At 35.3% G+C, this 23962-nt stretch overlaps 1 protein-coding gene across 1 annotated transcript in view; it reads left to right on the forward strand.

Annotated features, from left to right (window-relative positions):
- Positions 1 to 23962, forward strand: part of LOC145686907 (epoxide hydrolase 4-like) — a 49107-nt gene that overhangs the window by 17138 nt on the left and 8007 nt on the right. Inside the window, exons 2-5 of the mRNA XM_081760550.1 lie at positions 4212 to 4336; positions 5352 to 5464; positions 19425 to 19593; positions 20122 to 20276. Coding sequence (XP_081616676.1) covers positions 4212 to 4336; positions 5352 to 5464; positions 19425 to 19593; positions 20122 to 20276 — 562 coding nt within the window. The remainder of the gene's footprint in view (positions 1 to 4211; positions 4337 to 5351; positions 5465 to 19424; positions 19594 to 20121; positions 20277 to 23962) is intronic.

Here is a 23962-nt window from a genome sequence, read left to right on the forward strand (position 1 = left end):
AGAAAAACAAATGACTTCCGACATTACATATGAAGAAAAGAATTGATTTTTTACCTGATACCGCGCATCTATAAATTCAACTTTCATATAGTCAATTCGTGCATGAATCGTAAAAAAAAAAAAAACTTTGTGAGGCAGGCACGTAACACAGAACATTCCTAAAGATATACATAGATAAACCAAAATACAATTTCTGGGCCCAGGTTAACTACAAGATAAACGAAAACCAAAACGGAAGGAAAGTGACCGATGAAAAAAAACTTAGAGGAACGACGGTGAAATAACGTGATTGAAGTGTCGTCAAATATGAAGTCGTTATTCATTTTGGCAATAGGTCAAAATGTGATGGAGGACCCAATCACTATCTACTTTATCCATGAATCGTGTCTTGCAACGTCTCCGCTGGTAATTTCAGATTAGAGTTGTACGTTAAATAAATTGTAAGTGACAAGTTCAAAATCGGGGGGGGGGGAGGTTGAAAATTTAAAAAAAAAATCTCGAAGTAAGAAGGAAGAGACAAGAGAGAGAAAGCGGCGCCAACGAAAGGAGAAAGATTAAAGTACTACTCACTACACAGAAGAGTGATCGAATTTAAATATATAACAACTCAGCCAAAAATATTCACATATGCCGAAAGAGGGTGGTTTACTTAAATACGTAAACTAGGGGGAGGTCCTGCTGCCAAGGATGCAAGTTCTGTGTCCATCAGATCCCAATGCCACAAGAGTTTGCTTGTAAGATTGAAATCCGAGCCCCGTATCCGGCCCAGACCAGCAGGATAAAAGGAGAGGGGGAAGGGACCAGGTAACTGCGTCCCCAATTTTGAAATCTCTAAGGAAAAAATATTCGACCTCTCAGAACAACTAAGAAGGTTCTAGGACAGTAATGAAACTAGAGTAAAAGTATTAGCTAAGATATCCCTAACTAATGATTTGCCGAAATAATAAAAAAATTAAATAAACTGAATTTTGGATCGGTGATTTCAATTACCAAAACATCACCGATAGCTACCCTGCGCAGACACGCCACAGTCTGGGATGTCGTTAATTTCCCTCATCTAATTAAACTAAGAAAAGAAATGAAAATACTTAAGGGGACTAGGGGTCGACATCCGGGTACGCGAAAATAAATTTCAATAACTAATTGTTTTGATTCTGTAACCCTGTCAGCGCTGTCGCCTCCATGAATATTATGAGCTAGCCCGAGTAGGTAACGTGAAGAAAAAAAAATCTCACGGAGCAGGATATTCTATTTTAAAACCGACCGAAAAATATAATTCACTACAGCCCCGTTATGTAACAGCTATTGTGTTTACATAATTGATTATTAAATATGTCCAGTCAGCGATTATATGATGCTACAAATATTATTAAACGAATACGACTGCAATCACAAATTAAGCTATTAAGCACTAACATAATCCGGCAATATCTCACTCACATGTTCGCAGGATGCTCCGGTGTAGGGGCCAGAACCCGAGATGTGGATAGCTACACATAATACTTAAATATATATATATTCTTTTACCGAAACGTGACTAATCATAACTGGGCTTATATATATCTATACCTATATATGTATATGGGTGTCCTCTCATTCATTTCGTTTCACAATATATATTCATACTATCATTTTATTCATTTATTACGACGTCGTATTTAATAAACACCCTATTTCTTTAACTACACCCAGACTGTATGCACACTTCGTCATATACTTCTAAATCTATAAATCATTGCCAACATTTCATGTTCTGGCCACAACACAAAACATCCCTCGAACTCAAGACTCCCTTACACACAAACAATACTATGTTATACTTAGTAGCTTCACGTAAAAACAAAAATATATGTATGTTCACAGAAAGTAGAGTTCTCCACGATATTATTTAATGTTTATGAAATTCTGACAACAATGAAATTATTCTGCAGCCACAAAAAAAAGAACATTTAATCTAATTTCAAAGCGAAGAACTAGCATCATATCGCCCGACTTCTGTTAAGAAATTACGTATTGTTTATTTAATTAAATATTTCGATTTCTAGACTAAGTAGAATGTTGTAATTTTCAGAAAACATTAGTTTTGGATCACTTAACCTAACTGTGTATCCATATGGGCTGGGAATTATATTTACTAGGTTTTATTTCGAAAAGAAAGGTCAATTCCATGGAAACTAAATCACTAAAAGCATCGACATAAGAATGACGGTTAGTACTGAATTTTGACACTATGGGGCTAGCGACGATATGATCAACCCTTGAACCACTGAATGTGACCTTGTACACGGAAATTTTGATACTATGACACTCTCATTTTCTGATATTACTATAGATCGATATGTTGCGTTTAAATATTGATCGAATACGAATGATACACTGTCCATACTTCATTATTTCACACACTCTTTCATCACTTAACTACAATCACTACTACTGATACTACATTACGAACACATACATGCCACATCCATACTACACACTACATTAATACATGTTATACTAATAAATATACACAAACAACATTCAGATTTTACCATTTTAAATCGGCTCTATCGGTTTACGAAAGGAAAGGGAGAGAAAGGAACAGGGCCAATTGGCCCTTGTATTCACTAAATCACATTCTTAATTCAACCTGTTTAATTAATACCCAAACTATTTATTGGAAAATATATAGGCCCCTTTCCTGAAGGGAAACAAACCTTACGACAACTACACTTTCAACCCATCCCTGCTGGAAGCCGTGCCCCCAAGTTGGGAGTAGACAGGAGCCCTCTTGAAACTTTACACGTGCATTATAATCACTATCCTAACTACAAAGAAATTAAATACCGCCATGTTACTACTAAATAAGTACAAAAAGAAGAAATCACATTTACTACATACACGAACACAAACGGCAGTGGGGCAGGCCTTACGTAACTCGAAAAGGAATAATTTTAAGGATAAAAGTATTTTAAGGGAGAAAACACTAATCTTCCGAAACTGTTTGTGGATCTTTAAAAACAACTAGCAAACTGATGCACTTCACTTAGTGGAACCTGTCCATCACTAATTATATCGGCAAAACATGGCGTCACTGAGTTACGCTTCCTATTTTAGTTCTTCAGTCCGGTTTTTACTGTGACATTTAACAAATTATGGCTCCGTAGCTTCCTGGATGGTGTTTATTCAATTATCAAACTAAAATTACCTTGTTAATGCAGCTTTTCTAGCTCATTTCTAATTTTCTGAGCTGGGAAGATCTTAGTCCTCTGTCTTCAGCGAAATTTTTGCAGGGAATGGGAATAATCGCGCTCTAACATCATAGCGTGGGTGAATCCTCCAATCAAAACAAAGCATTTTTGGCGGTGGGGCTTTGAAACGAATAAAATTTGGTAAAATCTGGATTAAACTAGATTTCAGAAGGACCTAGGTATCTAAAAGAGAGGTGAAGGGTGGTCCTGAAAATTCTGTCGAATTTTAGATTGGTTATTTATTCGAAAAGTTCCTTCCAATGGTGGACCTATATTTTCAGATCGCACTGACACCGTAAGAATTGTAATAATCCATTTACATATCCATATACAAGACTTATAACTAATTTAATATATAAATAAAGATATTGATTCCCAAAACTATAATTCCTAATGAATATTTTACAGCTTTCCATGTTCATTTGAAATAGAATAACAAACAAAATTACGAATTATATGAACAGCCAGAAATTTTTTGTTAAACGTCAAGTACAGTCGGTGCAAAAATTTCGGGCATCCTCCTATTAAAACATCATCACATTAAACTGTAATGGCATATTACACGAAATATCACGATATGACAACCGTTTCTCGGAAACCGATCATTTTGCCCCATTCGAGCGCACTCACATGCTGACACTGCGCTCTTTGACGTCAAAGAAGCTTATTAGTATTTGCTTTAGTGTTGCTATTTCGTTTGATGGCTCTTCACTAACTTAGCGTGGCATAAAACTACCACAAGAAAGGGAGTAATACCAGCTCAAAAATAGGATGCTGCTGGGACTACGTATCCGCCATCTCAGTGCAAACATAATCACCTATTGCTAGTACACTGTTCTACCAAACCTTCGAGTGTGGTATCATTCGGGCCATTCTTTCTGAATGTTGCAATTTTTAACAAACAGTAGTGTATTTGTAGAACACCTTTCCAATACATTTTGATTTCGATTATTTTATCTCTTTTTCTCTTATCTTTAGGGACTTAAAATACATTATGTAGAGGCTGGAGACAGAACAAAACCTCTAATGGTATTTATTCATGGATTTCCTGAGTTTTGGTACTCTTGGAGATATCAACTAAAAGAGTTTCAAAAGGAATACTGGTAAGTAAAATACACATTTTCATTTTATTTGCACTTTGCTCTATAAGGGAAGGGGAGACTTTCTTCTGCAAAGTCTGTTTTCCTCCAATTGGAAATTCATAGTAAAAGTGTCTGTAAATGAATATTATTAGTTTCATAAATGTTAAGAGTGCTTATGTACAATATTGTCAGAAAGATGGAATACATGAAGAATTGTCCTGTTACAATATAAGTACAGTATGTTCCATAATTGTGCAAAATGTAGTTGAATTGTCAGAAAGATGGAATACATGAAGAATTGTCCTGTTACAATATAAGTACAGTATGTTCCATAATTGTGCAAAATGTAGTTGACACTTGGCTCATATAATTTAGTAAACATCTGCAAGTTTATTAATGCTCTTAGGTGTTCTTTAATACAGTAGTCCCCAACTTTGACTTACAATACATTTTGCTGAATTCTCACGACATCACAAGATACTTGTTTTGATTTTTTTATTAAGAATAATATAAATTATAATAGTATAAGCATATGAGTTCCTACATAAAAAAGTATTGCTTTCTCAAATTAATTAATTAAGTCGAATTTTGTGAGCCCTTGAGCTAATGCTTGCAATTTATGTGTGTATGTGTGTGTGTGTGTGTGCAGAGGGTGAAGGGACAGGATCTAAATTAATGACTGTTGCACACCCGTCTGGCTACGCCACGAGCCGCCACTGTATGTGTGTCCCTTCAGTTCACACTAAAGTAACAAAAAAAAATATTGAAAAAATTACAATGAGATTTGACAGTTTTCTATGAGATTTAACTGTAAATTATTTAATATTTTTACTATGTTATTATTATTATTATTATTATTATTATTATTATTATTATTATTATTATTATTATTATTATTATTATTATTTTAAAGTAAGTCAAATTAAAGTATGTAATTCGACTTTTTTTCTGGATTTAATCATATTGAACTGTGATAACCGTTAATAAGATAACTGAAAGAGTATTGTAGTAATTTATACATTTGCTTTTTGTGTAGGGTTGTTGCTCTGGATATGCGAGGTTATGGAGATTCTGATAAACCATCAGGATTGTCTCCTTACAAACTAGAGTATCTTACACAAGATATTAAACTGTTAATTGAAGGACTAGGTACGTAAGTACTCAACATGTCAATACAGAGTGACCCATAACTTAGTAGTCAAAATTGCGTTTTTAATGTAGAAAAAAGTACAAACCAGAAGTGATAATAATAATAAAAACAGAAGTAGTGCTCAACTATACAGAAATTGCTTATGAAAGTGCTTGAAGTGGCTTTCATTCTGTTGATGATGTTAGTAACTGTAGAAAACATTGCGCAACAACATTTAAATTCTTTTATATACAAATTTATTAGGCCTACCTGCACGAGAAAGTTCCTCTACCTGTTGATTTGTAAAGAGTTTGCTTCACATTAACAAGAACTTCACTTGATACGAAAGTCTTATCACTTATACTGTCACTTATAGTGTCAATTGGATTATGGAAACTACTGCTGTAGTTAAGTAGCTACTACGTTAGCCAAATTAGTCTAAAAACTGCTAGTGGCAACTGACTTACAGATCATAATGGTTTCATAATTCATTATATACAGATTTTTTTATTTTACATTTTTTTTTAATTTTTGCTATACGAAAAGAAAACAAATATTTTTATAATGTAAACTCTTAGCATTTCCAACGGAAGTCGATGTGACCCGGGAGTTCTTTTTTTTTTTCATACTGTGTAATTTCCGAATTAATTATCTTCATATTCTTATTTACTACTGATTTCCACAGAGCAAAAACAGAAACAGATATCGAGATCCGGTTTTCTGCAATAGACTCAGCATCAGAAGAATAGGTTTCACATTCTCCATTAACCCTCTGTTCAAACCGGAAGTGGTTGAAATTAACAATTTCCGGCTTCAGTTTTTATCGCGATAGAACGAAAACGGTAACAAATAGCGAGAAGCGGTTTTTTGCTAACGATTTAGCGTCTCATGCCAAATTTCTATGACTATGTCGAACACTGTACCAAAATCGGAAGTGGTTAGAGCAAAAATAGTAAGAGATATCGATATGTAGTATTTTGAAATCGATTCAGCTTCTCTAGAATAGGTTCTATCTCTTCCCTTAAACCACATCTAAATATTCAAACCGGAAATGGTTCAAATTAACGATTCCCGGTTTTATGCTTTATCACCATAGGAGAAAACAGTAAAGCATTACGAGTAATGTCTTTTTGATATGGATTGAAGAGTCCGAGTAACAGATTCTATCTTTGATTTTGTTTAACTATTGCAACTAATAGTTAAGATTTACTATTCCAAATTTGAATATTGATTTCCTATAGTTCGAAAGTCTACCATAATTTCACACTGTAAAACGAAACACATTTGTTTTTCTTGAGTCTAAGAATTATGTGACTTCAAAACGTGACACACGCAGAAAATAACTTTAAAACATGTAATTCTATAAAAGTGGCAATATCAAGAGTAACAGAGAAAATCTCCATATATAAAGTAAGTCTTGAATGACCGATTTGACTGATCAAACCGTCTAAGCTAAAAACTTTATGTTAGAGATACGATTTGTGACGTAAGATACCACTAAAGAACGACTTTTGGAAATTCGACAAGAATATCCATATACGTGCCGTAGGGGGGCGAGCGGGGCGACGAAGTAAGAGTGGCGAAACATTCGGGAGAAAAAAGGAAAAAAGGTACGAAAAATTGTTTGGAATATATGTATGGGGGCGCCGTCGTATACTCTCGCCCCGGGCGCTGATTTTCCACGGCGCGGCCCTGTACATGTCTATACCTCGGAGCATACCAATGACGAAGATTACCTACCAGATTGTCTCCAAATTTCTGCAACTTTTTACCATAGCCTAGTATTTGAACCTAGAGCCCCATAGTGTTTCCTTTAATATTCCATTCAAGGATATTTTCATATTGGTCTTTACATCACTCAAGAATAGAAACTAAAGTGACATGGAATGTATTAAAGTCAGAGTAATGACTACCTTAACAAGTTATAGTGGACATTCTCCTAGTACTGAAGAGCTGCTTATAAAGTGTGTGGCTGGATGTTATCACGAATAAAAGTAATCCCTTAGTCACATGAGTCATTAAAGTTATGGACAATAACAACTTAGAGCTTTTTGATTAGGCTTTCGCTCTAATGATGATGCTTTCAGCAACGAATCATAAACAATATACTAAAGTTGGGGACTAAATTCACCTCCTTATCTTTAACATAATTTCAGTCGGTATTACTGATAATTTTTAAACCTTAAAAAAAAAAAAAAATTAAGTTATCGTGAAATACATTTTAAGTATCTGGAGTAGATGGGAATGAATTCACTTTCTTGTCCTTGATCGATGTCAGCTCCAACTAACGTAAGTTATCCTTTAAAACAAAAAGTGTTCCATTGCACCTAAGAAAATGCTACCCATCCCATTTCCAGGAGAAATTGCAGTTTGAATTCTCGAGGTTTTATTGACTTATATTTTGCATTGTTTTCGTATTTCACTACGCTTAGCGGAAATATTAAAATTCTGCTATCCACTCTTTCACTTGTTATCCTCATGTACGTAGTGTATTTTCACATTTCCATTATTTCCCCTTGAAAAGTTTTGAGAACATATTTTTGAATGAACACATTTCCTTGAGACCACCAAGATTGTCGTTGTACTACTATGAGCAAAATAAATGACGCGTCTCTTTATTTTGAAGTTTTTTGAAAATATCTCCGTTTTCTTTATATGTTCGAAATTTCGGAAGGTTTCCCCAGCAGGACAGGTTAATAACAATCCCATTTTTAATATTTGTGTTAGATATTAGCTTAAAATAAAGAAATTAGAAGCAAAAAACATTAAATCGACAGAAATCTCGAGAATTACCAACTCTGCTAAAGTGGGAAATTTTCAAGAACGCGAGGGAATTCTGCAGTTCAACACGAAGCAGCGACATCTATGTCATTGAGAGAAGCGTGGATTAGATCTACAAACGAAAATTTTAACGAAATATTTCTAGTATGTCTTATTATATGCATTATCAGCGAACTCCAAATATATGAATCTATGCTAAGTATTAACGTATAGATAGTGCAAATAGTGGAAATTACCTATGGAAAAAGACGAATTGTTAGCCCAATCGTAATGAAAAATCGTCTTTACTGTAGAACAGGTTCAGCTTACGTAAGATAGCAAATAGCTCAGTTAGATAAAGCAACGAGTTTGTATACCGAAGGTAGACGGTTCGAATCCCGTGGAAGTACTGTTGTCATTTTTATCACTAAGGTTATTTTATTTATTTTTTTTGGGAAAGAATCAAAATGTAACATATGTGTAAAACTCATGACGATACCAAAAAAAAAAAAAAAGTTTGGATGTTTTGATAACAGATTTCCCTATCAAAAGTTTAATTTTCTCTATAAATATTTGTCTTAAATTGAAATTGTTTTGAATTTACTACATAAGCAAAGTTGCCCGGAGGAGGAGAGCTCAAGTAATAGATATTCTACGTAAAAGCAACCTATTGTAGAATGATGATGCTTCTTACCTTCAGCACATAATCTTAACGTTAGAGAGTCAGAGAGAGAAAAATCCTGTTTTTCCTCCCCTATGACCACTCATCTTAAAGCTCTATCTATAATGATTCGTGTCACATAATTTCGGCTCTCGAAAGACATTCATATTTATTATTATTATTATTATTATTATTATTATTATTATTATTATTATTATTATTATTATTATTATTATTATTATTATTCCTGAATATGAGCCAGAGCCCACTCTGAAAAATTACATCTGGCGTTCTGAGTGAAAGTTCTATGGGACTATTAGAAAAATATATTCCCGTTTCCACGCTGATGGTAGAATTTCTTAAACAGTTATTGAATTACGTTCGAAAGGTAGGCGTAAATAGCGCCCCCGCAACAATGTGGCGTGGGGACCGCACAAGCTGCAAGGCCAAAAAATATACAGAAAGTACGCCGGGGCGGAGCAGGCCAAATTTTCACACGGGCAAAGTGACTTTTTGGCGCCCTTCCCCTAGTAGTAGCCTATATTTTACATTTTATCATAGTGTTTTTAATAGTTTAAACCAGGAGCGTCATTTCAGATTTTGCTTTGGGGGGGGGGGGCAAGACCTCTTGATATAAGTAAAATTTCGCGTTTTTCACTGATTTACTACTATTCTAATGATAAAATCTATATACATCTCAAACTCAGGGGGGGGCAAATGCCCCTCCCTGCCCTCCCTAAATGACGCCCCTGTTTTAAACCCATTTTCAAAAAGAAATCCATTACCTAGGAAAACTTCACAAAGAATATGGCCCGCTATAAACAATACCAACTCCACCCCCTCTGGTCTAGTGGCTAGCACGCCTGCCCTCTGTGGTACCGGGTCCAATTCCCGGTGGATTACTGTTGAACGATAAAAGTGGTTCGGATTCCACTATAATTAGTATCCACATCTCCCTTGCCCATTAAGGCATAACCGTGGAACGCTAAACTCAAGCAAACAAACAAACAATACTTAATTTCCGGCACTCTTTATTCTACATGCCATCTCTCAATTTTTCGATACAGCCCCCTTAGTACTATGAAACTCTCTTCTTCCATAGTGAAATGTAAAAAGATCATATAATTGCCACTACTTTACAAGAATATAAACCAAAAACGTCAGTAGAAAACACATTGTAAAATTTACTTTTTGAGGCTCGTTTTGGTGCCCCTCTTTCTCTGGCACCCCGGGCAGTCGCCCGGCCCTTAGTCCGCCCTTGAAAGTACGGACGCATAACTAAGGACTGCGGAGGAGAGGTTAACCTTCATGTTATGCCACTGGTTTGACGTGTTTGAAATGTTCAGTAAGTGATCGGTTAGTGAAATAATTTCGACGGTTACTGATGTTTAAAGTTTAGGTAAGACAAAGCTACCTAATCAAATACATTTGATATCGCGATGTCACAATTTGATTTTTCCTCACATAAAAAAGATAAAAACAATAGTAATAAAAACCCTTACTCGTACTGGGCTCCTAACTAACTAACAACCTAATTCTTACAGACTAGTTGCTCTGACCAACTGAGTTTCGATTTCTTACGCGAAAGAAGTCTGTTATATTAAGAGGCATGCTTTTCATTATCAAAACTGTTCGAAGTAATACGAACATGGCTTAAGAACAGAGACGGAACTGAATTACCATTCGATTGACCTTGAGGGCAAATCCCCAAAGCGTAGCTATAAACGTAAGTTCCAGCAGGCATTTCTCTGGAGTTGTGTTCAGTATTCCTATCTGCCAGTCATGCTTGTTCGTAGGAGTAATATGTTACAAACCTAACCTTTCGATAGAGCACAATGACAGAGAATCAGAGGAAAGAAACTCTTGCCATTGTGAACGTGGGATACCACACTGTGCAATAAAACTGACGCGTCTCCTTGAAGTGATATTTCATCGAAAATAACTCGTTTTCCTTTATATAGTATATCCGAAGTTTTTGAGGGTTTCAAAATGAGGAAATGTTACTGACAAACAAGAACGCATTTAGGGGTGGGTCTAGGGGGTCCGGACCCCCTCTGAAACCCCAACTTTTCTGTAAATTTAGCCTAATTTTGGGGATTATCTTTTAAAATTTTATTATAATTTATCCTAATATTGAAGTCGGACCCCTCCCGAAATAAATTACTGCATACGTGTCTCTGACAATTTTCAATATATTCGTTAAATAATAAAGTAAAATAACTAAATTAGGAGCAAAAAGCTTTAACACGGGCTAACTTTTGTCTACTGCCAATATTGCTAGAAGGGATATTAATAGCAAAAACTGCTAGTCAATGCTAAACCTTGGAACGTCATCCCGAACAACAAGTCTATTATTGAGAACTACATATGAAACATGTTATTAAAACTTATCCAGCTTTTATCTGGCATGAAATTATTATATACACCAAAATTCACTCTCCTAAAATGTGTATCTAAACAATGTACGAAGCAATGAAAATTTTTTATCGAAATATTTGGGCAGGAATCTCTAACAGCCAGCCATTTTATTTAAATCGTAATAAACCCTGTAACCGTACGTTAACATGAGGACAAAGCTTGGTCCATTGGTAAATTGTTTGAAGAATAAAAACTCAATGTTCGTAGGTTCGAATCTATCCAGTCACCACAACATTTTATTCTTATGTGTAACGATGAAATAAGAAAAAAATGTATAACCGTTAAGACAAAACTTCAACCAAGTCTGAAGAGAACAATACTAAAATAGTAACACAATGACGTCAACCAAAAATTATTTCATGTAGCGTTTGGACGAAATTACAGCTGTTAACAATTGCAGAAATAAAAACAGGCTGATAGCTGTAATGCAATCTAGACTTCTGAATGCATTTACTTCCTGAAAACTTCCGTCTCGTCATTGGTATGCCGTTAATCATTGTAAAACCTTTCAATTGGAAGTGAAATGACACAAACTAAAACAGTTTTAAATCAATAAATAATGTCTATGTGTAAAAGTAGGTGTCTTTTATCTGTAGTTCTGAGTTCCTTTTACTTTGAAGTGACAAATGAGAGAAGAAAGTATGGTGTTCGAAAAAAAAATCAAATTTGAGATTTCAACGAATTTATATGTATTATAGCCCCTAACACCGAAAAAGTTATTTTTCGATACATGTCTATCTGTTCGTCCGTCCGTTCGCTACACTTTTCTGTGCACTCGCCTAGAGGCCATACCGTTCAACTTATCTGCACCAAATTTTAGTTTAAGATTTTCATAGTATTTCCTATAGTTTTTTTATTTCCCTCCTACTCCCAAAACAAGGGTAGTTTCCTGTACGATGAAAATAGAAAAAAGATATTTTCTCATAACTGGCTCTAACGATCTTGTTTTCTTTCTTTTTTTATAAATCAATATTTAATTAGCAACCCTATTTTGTGGTATAAGGCATTTATCTGAGAAAAATCTACAAGGGGTAGTTTATACTAAGGGGGTGAGTTTTTTCTCAGTGATTTTCTCAAAATGGACTCAAATGTTTTCGTTCATATTTCATAAATAAAGATTTCAACTCGTTTGTCCTAAAAAAATGCGAGGGGTAGTTTATTCTTGGTGGAGTGTTGTCTGGGCGATTTTCTCAAATACGACTCAAAAGAGTTTATTCATATTTCAAAAATAAATATTTCGTTAATAACCGAACAATATAGCAAAACTCGTTTGTCCTGAAAAAATATGCGAGGGGTAGTTTACTCTTGGGGGTGTTTTTCCTCCACGGTTTTCTCAAAAATGAGTCAAGCAATTTTGTTCGTACTCAGAAATAAATATTTCATTAAAAACCTAGTAATATGGAATAACTCGCTTACCCTGAAAGAATCCTCAAGAGATAGTTTATTCGGGGAGTTATTTTTCCCTCACGATTTTCTCAAAAATTACTCGGACAATTTTATTGATAATTCATAAATAAGTATTTCATTAATAACCCTATATTTTAGTATAAGTCATTTCTATGAAAAACAATTACAACGGATAGTTTATTTTTGGGGTCAAGGTTATTTCCTCGACAATTTTCTCGAACGACAGGCGATTTTGTTCAAATTTCGCAAATAAATATTTCATTAATAACCAAAAGTATATCTTAACTCATTGTTCGAAACAATTCACAAGAGGTAGGTTACTCTTGACGTGTTCTTTTTGAACGACTTTCCCAAAGTTTCTCATTTGATTTTTTTTCATATTTCATAAACAATGATTTCATTAATTGGTCTATTATATGTCTAATGAAAATGTGCTCAAAGTGTAAGTTAGTTTTGTAGTGTGGATTTTCTTCAATCGAAGTTTTTTATTCGATAATCTGACATTCGATGTATTTGAATAATACGATAATTTTATTCGTATTATCCAAATACACACTTCAGTAACAACTGCGGCCTAACACAGTTAAGAAATTGAATTGAAAAAGTTTAGTGCGGTGGCCCTGTAATTGAATATTTTTTGAGAAACTCCCTAGCTTTTTGTGGTAAACTTAGGCTTTTCTTTTTCGAGCGACAAAAGAGAGAAGAAAATATAGTGATTGTGAAAATAATATCAAATTCAGATTTCAACGGATTTACATGTTTCATGGCGTCTACATACCGAAAATGTGACTTTTCGACACCCGTCCTTCCGGTCCGTCCGTTCGGCACACTTTTATATGCACTCGCCTAGAGGCCATACCGTTCAACTTATCTACACCAAATTTTAAACTTAGGGTTTACTTAGTATTCTTACAGGAGCTTTTCCATTTTTTCCTACCACCTAAAATAAGTGTGGTTTACAAACAGCCGAAAATCGAAAAACGCTATTTTCTCAAAAATGGTTTTAACAATTTTGTTTATTTTTCATTAATCAATATTTAATTAACAACCCTATATTGCAGTATCAGATATTTCTCTTAGAAAAATTTACAAGGGGTAGTTTATTCTTGGAGGTGACTTTTTCTCGACGATTTTCTCAGAAAAGACCCTGGCGAATTTTGTACACACTTCATAAATAAATATTTGACCTTACAACATGGTATAAGTCAATTGACCTGAAAAATATATGAGTAGTAGTTTATTCTTGGACTTGAATTTATTCTCAGTGAGTTTCTCAAACACGACCAGTTGGCAACCCTGTATCTCGACAACGAAGCTGAATTCGAAAACTGCAAGAGGACCATTTGTCTCCTTTTTATGTCACGAATCACCTCCCGAAGTTTGTGGACATCTTTCAGGTTCACCCTTAATGAAGCTTCTTTTCGAAAAGTTAACTATTAACTTTAGGCATTGTTTATCTTTTTTTAAATCACAAATGTCGTTATTAATTTTAAGGCAGAGAACTACTTCTGAGAGAATAGATCTTGAAAGATAATATTAAAACTTAGACTTTTGTTTTCGAGACATTCCAGACAAGACGAGACATTTTACAAGCTATCTCGTGTCCAAAACATTTGCCTCGTATTATCTTGGATGTCACAAAGCGCGTCTTGTCTCTTTCTCGAGACATGTCTTATCTCGTGCGCATTCGTTAACACTTGGAAAGGATTATCTTTCTACTCAAAGCATTGTTTTTATAATGGTTGCATATTTATGATAATTGCTGTCCACATAAATTACAGTCCTTTCAGTTGAATTAATTTTTATTATTATTATTATTGAAATTGCAATATCTAGTTTAACGTTGGTCGATTATGCACCTACGCTAAGGGAGAATGATGATGAATGAAATGGTGAAATGAAGAAAGTGGGAGGAAAATGGAAAATCTCAAGAAAACACATACCCATGCACACGGTATTTGTCCACCTCAAATTTCACTTGGCGCGAAGTGGAATCGAGCCACGGACCCCATGCACCAAAGGTTAATGCTCTATTATTATTATTATTATTATTATTATTATTAATAATAATAATAATAATAATAATAATAATAATAATAATAATAATAATAATAATAATAATAATAATAATAATTGTAGCGAGCTCAACGGGTTTCAACCGTTCGACTTAACCAACGTTTGGGTGCCTATTCGTTCGTCGGCTCCATGAGAACTTCTCATAAAAGACATTTCATTTTAATGAAACTAGTAAGTGCCTTCTTTTAGCTCTGCGAAGTAACTATTGCTTGGAATATGAATCTGCAAAACATAAGAGGTAAAATTAACCAAATGGTGCAAGTTTCCACTTATATATACAAAACAATTTTGCAATATCAACTACGTGAATCTTGTCCCATAAAGAAGCCGAAACCCCTACACCGAAGAGCCCTCCGAGATTTGATCATTGTCCACACGGACTGAAATTGTCATTTGAAGCCAAGGCTTTAATATGAAGCCAATAATTTCTTTAAAATAGACGAAAAATTCGGAAGTTATAAGCATTTTCATATTTTTGCCTTTTCTTATAAGGGAGCCGTAGCCCCCTATACTGAATAGCCCCCCCCGGAGATTTGATCATTGTCCACTCGGACTGAATTTGTCATTTGGAACCAACACTTTAATACGAAGCAAAATATTTCTTTAAAATAGACGAAAAATTCGAAAGTTATAAACATGTTAATAATTTTGCCTTTTCTCATAAGGGGGCCGTATTAGCCTACATTGAATAGCCCCACGAGATTTGATGATTGACCACTTGGACTGAAATTCTCATTTGAAACCACAACTTTTAATATGAAGCCAAAAATTAAACTTTTACATCAATTTAAACTGACTGGGTTCCGGTTCCCCCCACTATTGTTTAGTTTAGTTAAGTGGTAATTTGTGACAGCTTCACATCATCAAAAGAATGTTTCACTTCAACTCCCCTCCCCCAGGAGTTCGTGCTGGATCCACCACTGGAATCAATAGACACTCTTCCTATTCTTTTTGTCACCCTTGATTGTGTAGGGGCTCCCTCGTACAAATAAAGAAGCGGTAATATTACAATCAAGGGGCGCTATATATTAGGTATTTTTTTAGTTACCTACCCCTAACCGCACAGGGCCATCTTTCGTAGAATAAAAAATATTACGTGATATTCCAATCATAAAAGGGGAGAGGATGCTGTAAATATATTTCTTATTCATTTTGTCTGTCCTGCTTATCAAAAATTACTTTCTGTTGGAAGGGTACTGAGAGGGGCAAAATAAAAAGTCGTACCCCCTCCTACATGGTTGCTCAAATAAGTACTAAAGAAAGCATTTTAAACTAAGATATTTAAGATTTAAACTAGGAAACTAAGATATCCTTACATTATGTAAGGATGGCATATTCAGGATTATTATTATTATTATTATTATTATTATTATTATTATTATTATTATTATTATTATTATTATTATCATTATTTGAATGTTTTTGGAGCACCAAAATTTTGTGAGACGAACAATGATATGTAGAGGTTTAAGATGGGTGGTCATAGAGGAGGAAAAACCAGGATTTTTCTCTGTCTGACTCTCTAACGTAAAGATTATGTGCTGAAGATAAGAAGCATCATCATTCTACAATAGGTTGCTTTTACGTAGAATATCAATTACTTGAGTTCTCCTCCTTCGGTCTACTTACCTTATGTAGTAAATTCAAAACAATTTCAATTCAATACAAATACATTGTAAAACTTTTCCGTAATTAAACATCTAGGGAAAATTAAACATTTAATAGGGACATCTGTTATCAAAATATCCAAACACGTAGATAGAAGAGTATCTAGTGAGAAATATTGTGAAACTTTATAAAATTCTCGAAATTAGAATTAACATTTACTGGGAAACATTCGTTATGCGCCAGCGAGCATATGGTGAGCAGTGAGCACAGGGGAAATAATTACGAAACTCTTTGCAAACAAAATTAGGGACGCTAATGCAAGTGCGACAACGGCATTTTTTCTTTTTTTGGTATTGTCATGAATTTTACACATACGTTACAATTTAATTCTTTCCCACATAAAAAAATAAATAAAATAACCGTAGTGTAGAGATAAAAATGACAACGGCACTTCCATGGGATCGAACCCGCTACCTTCAGCATACAGACTCGTTGCTTTAACTAACTGAGCTATTTGTTTTTTTACGTGAACTGAGCCTGTTCCGGTAAAGACGATATTTCATTACGATCGTCCTACCAATTCGTCCTTTTCCATAGATAATTTCCACTATTTGCTCTATCTTTATGTTAATACTTAGCATATATTCATATATTTGGAGTTTGCAGATAATGCATATAATAAGACATACTAGAAATATTCGTTAAAAGTTAGTTTGTAGATTTAATCCACATTTCTCTCAATGACATAGATGTCGCTGCTTCGTGTTGAAATGCAGAATTCCCTCGTGTTCTTGAAAATTTCCCACTTTAGCAGAGTTGGTAATTCTCGAGATTTCTGTCGATTTAATGTTTTTTGCTTCTAATTTCTTTATTTTAAGCTAATATCTAACACAAATATTAAAAACGGGTTTGTTATTAACCTGTCCTGCTGGGGAAACCTTCCGAAATTTCGAACATATAAAGAAAACGGAGATATTTTCAAAAAACTTCAAAATAAAGAGACGCGTCATTTATTTTGCTCATGGTAGTACAACTTATTATTAGCATTTTTTTCTCAGTGCAAGGCATACTGAATTAGCTACTAAAGTGCCACGTGGCAATTGAGAAAATACACTAATAAAATCGTATAAATAATTTTACATATATTGCTTGTTGCTGAAGTAGATATTTATAAGTTGGATTTCGGCAGTGATGAATTATGTGAAATAGCATATTTTCGTCCTCCGTTTGATTTCCCCTGAACACTATTTATCATACGACTTCATCCGAACGGATCAAACTTGGCATAGTGATAGACATTGATTTGCATTATAAGGTGAAATACATAAAGACGAAGCGTGTGAAATGCTATGCATGCTTTCGATTCCCGAGTTATGAGCGGTCATAGTTTGAGTCATATATTTAAAAAAAAATCATGTAAATAATCCGATCCGGATCAAACTTGGCATGAAACACCCTGATGTGCTACACAAATGTCTGAAATATTATAATGTAAAGGTTCCTGTGTTCTTGATTATGGAAAAACAAATTTCTAATTCAATTTATTGGGCATAAGAATAAGAATAAATACTATTTAAACAGCAATTAAATATGTTTTGAACACATACACACACATACATATGAAATGAAAGACTATTTTTTTTTTTTTAACGGCTATGCCTATTCCACTTGCTATGTAGTAGCAGACTTCAACTTACATGAACCTTGAGTTCTCTATTTTATATTTTGGTATTGTAATGTTTATGCAATGTTAACAGTACTTTGCAGACCCAAAATAAACTTTATGCACACATATATTCTTTAGCCAAAACCAAATTCCTGCATTCAATGTCTATTTCTAATTTTAAAAATGATGAATTGCTGATGATACTTAAATTACTTTACAGCCACGCCCATCATACAATTTTTTACAGATCTGGCAACTATGTGCATTGAATGTAGTTAAGTGCAAGCCACTTAACACATAATAAATCAACGTCAAGGAGGCGTGTCGTTTATGACAAGAGATATTAGTTGTTTCACTAACGGAAGAAATTATACTTAATCATTCTGGAAGTGAACGCAATGTCGCAGCTAGAAATTATATTTATTCCTATTTCTGTTTTTTCTTGGAGATTTTCTTTTTACATGGAATTTCTTGCAGAAATTGAAACTATCAATTTTTCAGAACACTTTATACCTGTCTAAAATGTATTTTAAGATATTTAAGATTTTATGTAGGACACCAGAGGTCGGGGATTGCGGTTAACACAGGCTAAACAGAGTTGATGTTAAGTAATATTAAAGTGAACTAAGGTGTTAGTTTTGTAGTGTAAAAATAACACCACGGCGATGTTAAAGCACTAGCTGGATAAAAGAAGAAACGTAGAAATAGTAACAGAACCACAATATTATTATTATTATTATTATTATTATTATTATTATTATTATTATTATTATTATTATTATTATTATTATTATTGTTATTATAGACTGAGCCCGAGTTGAGCGTCCCACTTTCAGGGAGGGTGCAGGGAGGTGTGTGCAAATTTATTTGGCAGTGCGTGAAACAACAAGCACAACCGTGTTGGCAACAGTCACACGAACAGTTTCTCTGCGTCCCCAGCGCTTTCGAGACCTTACTTTTGGAATTAACGTCGTAGTAAAATTTGCAGCACACGCACTCATTGTACTTCTAAAATATCACAAAATGTAACAATTATGGGGAATGAATAGAAATTAATCTTTCTTTTGGTTTCTGAGAATTTGACACTAAATACCGCTTAAACCTATAAAAGAATTAATTATTTCACATGAATACGTACTTAAAAAAAAAAAGTTAATCGTATAGAACAAAATGGAGGCCAACAGCCTCTCGGTAACCTCGTTACATAGCGAATATACGAAAAATAAATATTTCTTTCTTTCCAATTTGATTAGAAGTTATAAACTCGCATATTTTTTTTAATATGAAATAAGAACTGAACCTATTTTATCACTGAATCTTCAAAATTTGTTAAAATCATCTTCAAAAATTATTATTATTATCTAATTATTTACTTATTTTTCAGGACGACAAAAATGCATCGTTGTTGCTCATGACTGGGGTGGAATTGTTGGCTGGGATTTTGTGATAAAACATTCCAATATGGTAGAGAAATTTATAATCATGGATGGCCCCCAGATGGATGACTGGAGAAAAACAATAGCTTCATCCGTCTCTCAGTTCCTTAAATCTTGGTGAGTTTCTTTCTTATACTGTGTTACCATTTATCTATTCTATCTTCGGTATCATGACATCTTACTATGTGTATAGCTAAAGGAGCTTGGAGAAATTCTCGTGATATCCGAGATATGACAATCGGAGTTAAAACTTTTCCATTTGAAGTTGATCACCTTGCCGCTGAGTGAAACCAATTAGCCTTAGTCTATTTTTTCTAAATTTATTATTTACTTTTCCTGCAATTTTCTATTTTGAAAGTATGCAAATGCTATTTGCGAACAGTCGGGATATTTATACGCTATTATGAGCAGTAATCTCTGGTTACTTTGCTGCTGTATTGAAGGAAAAAAATAGAGGTAACACTTGGGACTAACCTTCAAATCTAAAGCTCCTTAAATCTCTGTATGTTCGCCAATACCTTCTTTGTTGTGTTTTAGACTTTTAAATGGTCTTCATGATTAGGGATTATTTTGATGCTGGATATAGCCTAGCAATTTGGTTACACAATACATACATACATACATCCTGTATTTATACGTTTTCAGGTATGTTTTTTATTTGCACGTACCTATCATTCCCGAACTTATCATTCAACGAGACGACTTAGATGCCTTTGATCAGATATTTAGGCGTGATATGCTAGATTCAGATGTGACACAAGAAGATGTAGAGGCATACAAATACACTTTTGGGAAACCAGGTATGTATCTGTGCTTACAATCATTTTTAAAAAATAGTGTTATATGTTTAAAAACACCCATATATGTTTTAAAAGGCCGTATTTGTTCAACTGTATAGGCTAGGACACAGTCAAGATTTTTAGACAGCCAAAGAAGATGTTTATTTGTTTGACTTATTTCCGCTTTTGGAGGGGCTTTTTGAAGAGAAGTGAGTGGCTAAGACAAGATTTTTTTTGAACAGAACTGTACACAGAGAATTGTCATATAGTTTATAGTATGTATAAACACGAATGGCTACTAATTACTTTAATGCGAAACATAATTCACATGGTTATACCATTCTCAACAAAATTTCTCTGAAATTCCACCTTTTTTAAAACTCTCTTTAACGTGTGAGGATAGCTGTTGCAATAATCATTCGATGCATAAGGTGGACTAGCCTTCTAGATAGATCCCGAATTTTTCCAACATGCTTTACAAATTTCGAAGTTGCCATATGACAAAAGCCATAGGCTGAGGCAAGGAAGCCATGGGCGCCGACTACGTAGGTGCTCCGGGGCTCCGGCACCCACACAAATAATTATAATCTTGGTGATCCGGGCCACCCACAAGAATTTTAGTTTGGAGCCGGGTTTAAGTCCGTTTTTCTTGCGTTTAAGTCAGCCGTGTTACCAACTGAGCTAAAGCAGCCCATCCTTATAGTACCGGTATATTTTACTTTAGCACAGCACAACCCTTTATGACGGTGTTCATAAAAGATTTTAACTAAAAATAAATCAAATATCGAAACTTCCTTGAAAACATATAGGCCAACACATCCCACCATTGATATGCACCCACATAAATTTTGGAAAGTCTGCGCCGTTGAAGGAAGCTATAATATCCCTTCTATATGTCCTCTTTCCCGAACCTAACGTGTAGGTAAAGTGATATATTCGACCATGGGCATGATTTCTGCTTATAACAATGTCGCTGTTGGTTTAAGATTTTACTATTGTAATTATTTGTTGTTATAAGGAAGTACTACTTAACAATTTTCATGATTTTAAAAAGCAAAGCATCCAAAGAACATTATCGTTGTAAACGTCCATTTAGACAGCCCCCCCACCTTGTCAAAATTGGACGAAAATGGTGTCAATTGTTTGTGCATCGTTTGTGCAGAAATGTGCAACACAAATTTTCGTTTGTGCAACAATGAACAATGAGCTAGAGCGAAAACAAAGTGGGGGGGCTGTCTAAACGGTAGCCCCCCCACCTTGTCAGAATTAGTCGAAAATGGTGTCAATCGTTTGTGCATCGTTTGTGCAGAAATGTGCAACACAAATTTTCGTTTGTGCAACAATGAACAATGAGCTAGAGCGAAAACAAAGTGGGGGGGCTGTCTAAACGGTAGCCCCCCCACCTTGTCAGAATTAGTCGAAAATGGTGTCAATCGTTTGTGCATCGTTTGTGCAGAAATGTGCAACACAAATTTTCGTTTGTGCAACAATGAACAATGAGCTAGAGTGAAAACAAAGTAAGGGGCTGTCTAAACGGTAGCCCCCCCACCTTGTCAGAATTAGTCGAAAATGGTGTCAATCGTTTGTGCATCGTTTGTGCAGAAATGTGCAACACAAATTTTCGTTTGTGCAACAATGAACAATGAGCTAGAGCGAAAACAAAGTGGGGGGGCTGTCTAAACGGTAGCCCCCCCACCTTGTCAGAATTAGTCGAAAATGGTGTCAATCGTTTGTGCATCGTTTGTGCAGAAATGTGCAACACAAATTTTCGTTTGTGCAACAATGAACAATGAGCTAGAGTGAAAACAAAGTAAGGGGCTGTCTAAACGGTAGCCCCCCCACCTTGTCAGAATTAGTCGAAAATGGTGTCAATCGTTTGTGCATCGTTTGTGCAGAAATGTGCAACACAAATTTTCGTTTGTGCAACAATGAACAATGAGCTAGAGCGAAAACAAAGTGGGGCGCTGTCAAAACGGTAGCCCCCCCACCTTGTCGGAATTAGTCGAAAATGGTGTCAATTGTTTGTGCATTGTTTGTGCAGAAATGTGCAACACAAATTTTCGTTTGTGCAACAATGAACAATGAGCTAGAGCGAAAACAAAGTGGGGGGCTGTCTAAACGGTAGCCTCCCACCTTGTCAGAATTAGTCGAAAATTGTGTCAATCCTTTGTGCATCGTCCGTGCAGAAATGTGCAACACAAATTTTCGTTTGTGCAACAATGAACAATGAGCTAGAGCGAAAACAAGGTGGGGGGGCTGTCTAAACGGTAGCCCCCCCACCTTGTCAGAATTAGTCGAAAATTGTGTCAATCGTTTGTGCATCGTTTGTGCAGAAATGTGCAACACAAATTTTCGTTTGTGCAACAATGAACAATGAGCTAGAGCGAAAACAAAGTGGGGGGCTCTCTAAACGGTAGCACCCCCACCTTGTCAGAATTAGTCGAAAATGGTGTCAATCGTTTGTGCATCGTTTGTGCAGAAATGTGCAACACAAATTTTCGTTTGTGCAACAATGAACAATGAGCTAGAGCGAAAACAAAGTGGGGGGATGTCTAAACGGTAGCACCCCCACCTTGTCAGAATTAGTCGAAAATAGTGTCAATCGTTTGTGCATCGTTTGTGCAGAAATGTGCAACACAAATTTTCGTTTGTGCAACAATGAACAATGAGCTAGAGCGAAAACAAAGTAAGGGGCTGTCTAAACGGTAGCCCCCCCACCTTGTCAGAATTAGTCGAAAATGGTGTCAATCGTTTGTGCATCGTTTGTGCAGAAATGTGCAACACAAATTTTCGTTTGTGCAACAATGAACAATGAGCTAGAGCGAAAACAAAGTGGAGCGCTGTCAAAACGGTAGCCCCGCCACCTTGTCGGAATTAGTCGAAAATGGTGTCAATCGTTTGTGCATCGTTTGTGCAGAAATGTGCAACACAAATTTTCGTTTGCGCAACAATGAACAATGAGCTAGAGCGAAAACAAAGTAGGGGGTGTCTAAACGGTAGCTCCTTCACCTTCTCAAAATTGGTCGAAAATGGTGTCAATCGTTTGTGAAGAAATGTGCAACACAAATTTTCGTTTATACAAAACTAAACAATGAGCTAGAGGAAAAAATAAGTAGGGGCGGTCTAAACGGTAGCCCCCCACCTTTTCAAAATATGTCGAAAGTGGTGTCAATCGTTTGTGCATCATTCGTGGAGAAATGTGCAACACTAATTTTCGTTTGTGCAACAATGAACAATGAGCTAGATTGAATACAAAGTAAGGGGCTGTCTAAACGGTAGCCCCCCACCTTGTCGGAATTAGTCGAAAATGGTGTCAATCGTTTGTGCATCGTTTGTGCAGAAATGTGCAACACTAATTTTCGTTTGTGCAACAATGAGCAATGAGCTAGATTGAATACAAAGTAAGGGGCTGTCTAAACGGTAGCCCCCCACCTTGTCGGAATTAGTCGAAAATGGTGTCAATCGTTTGTGCATCGTTTGTGCAGAAATGTGCAACACAAATTTCAGTTTGTGCAACAATGAACAATGAGCTAGAGCGAAAACAAAGTGGGGGGGCTGTCTAAACGGTAGCCCGCCCACCTTGTCAGAATTAGTCGAAAATGGTGTCAATCGTTTGTGCATCGTTTGTGCAGAAATGTGCAACATAAATTTTCGTTTGTGCAACAATGAACAATGAGCTAGAGCGAAAACAAAGTGGGGGGGCTGTC

Source organism: Thermobia domestica, chromosome 1 (genome assembly GCF_964235325.1).
Source record: "Thermobia domestica chromosome 1, izTheDome1.hap1.1, whole genome shotgun sequence".
NCBI classification, from domain to species: domain Eukaryota; kingdom Metazoa; phylum Arthropoda; class Insecta; order Zygentoma; family Lepismatidae; genus Thermobia; species Thermobia domestica.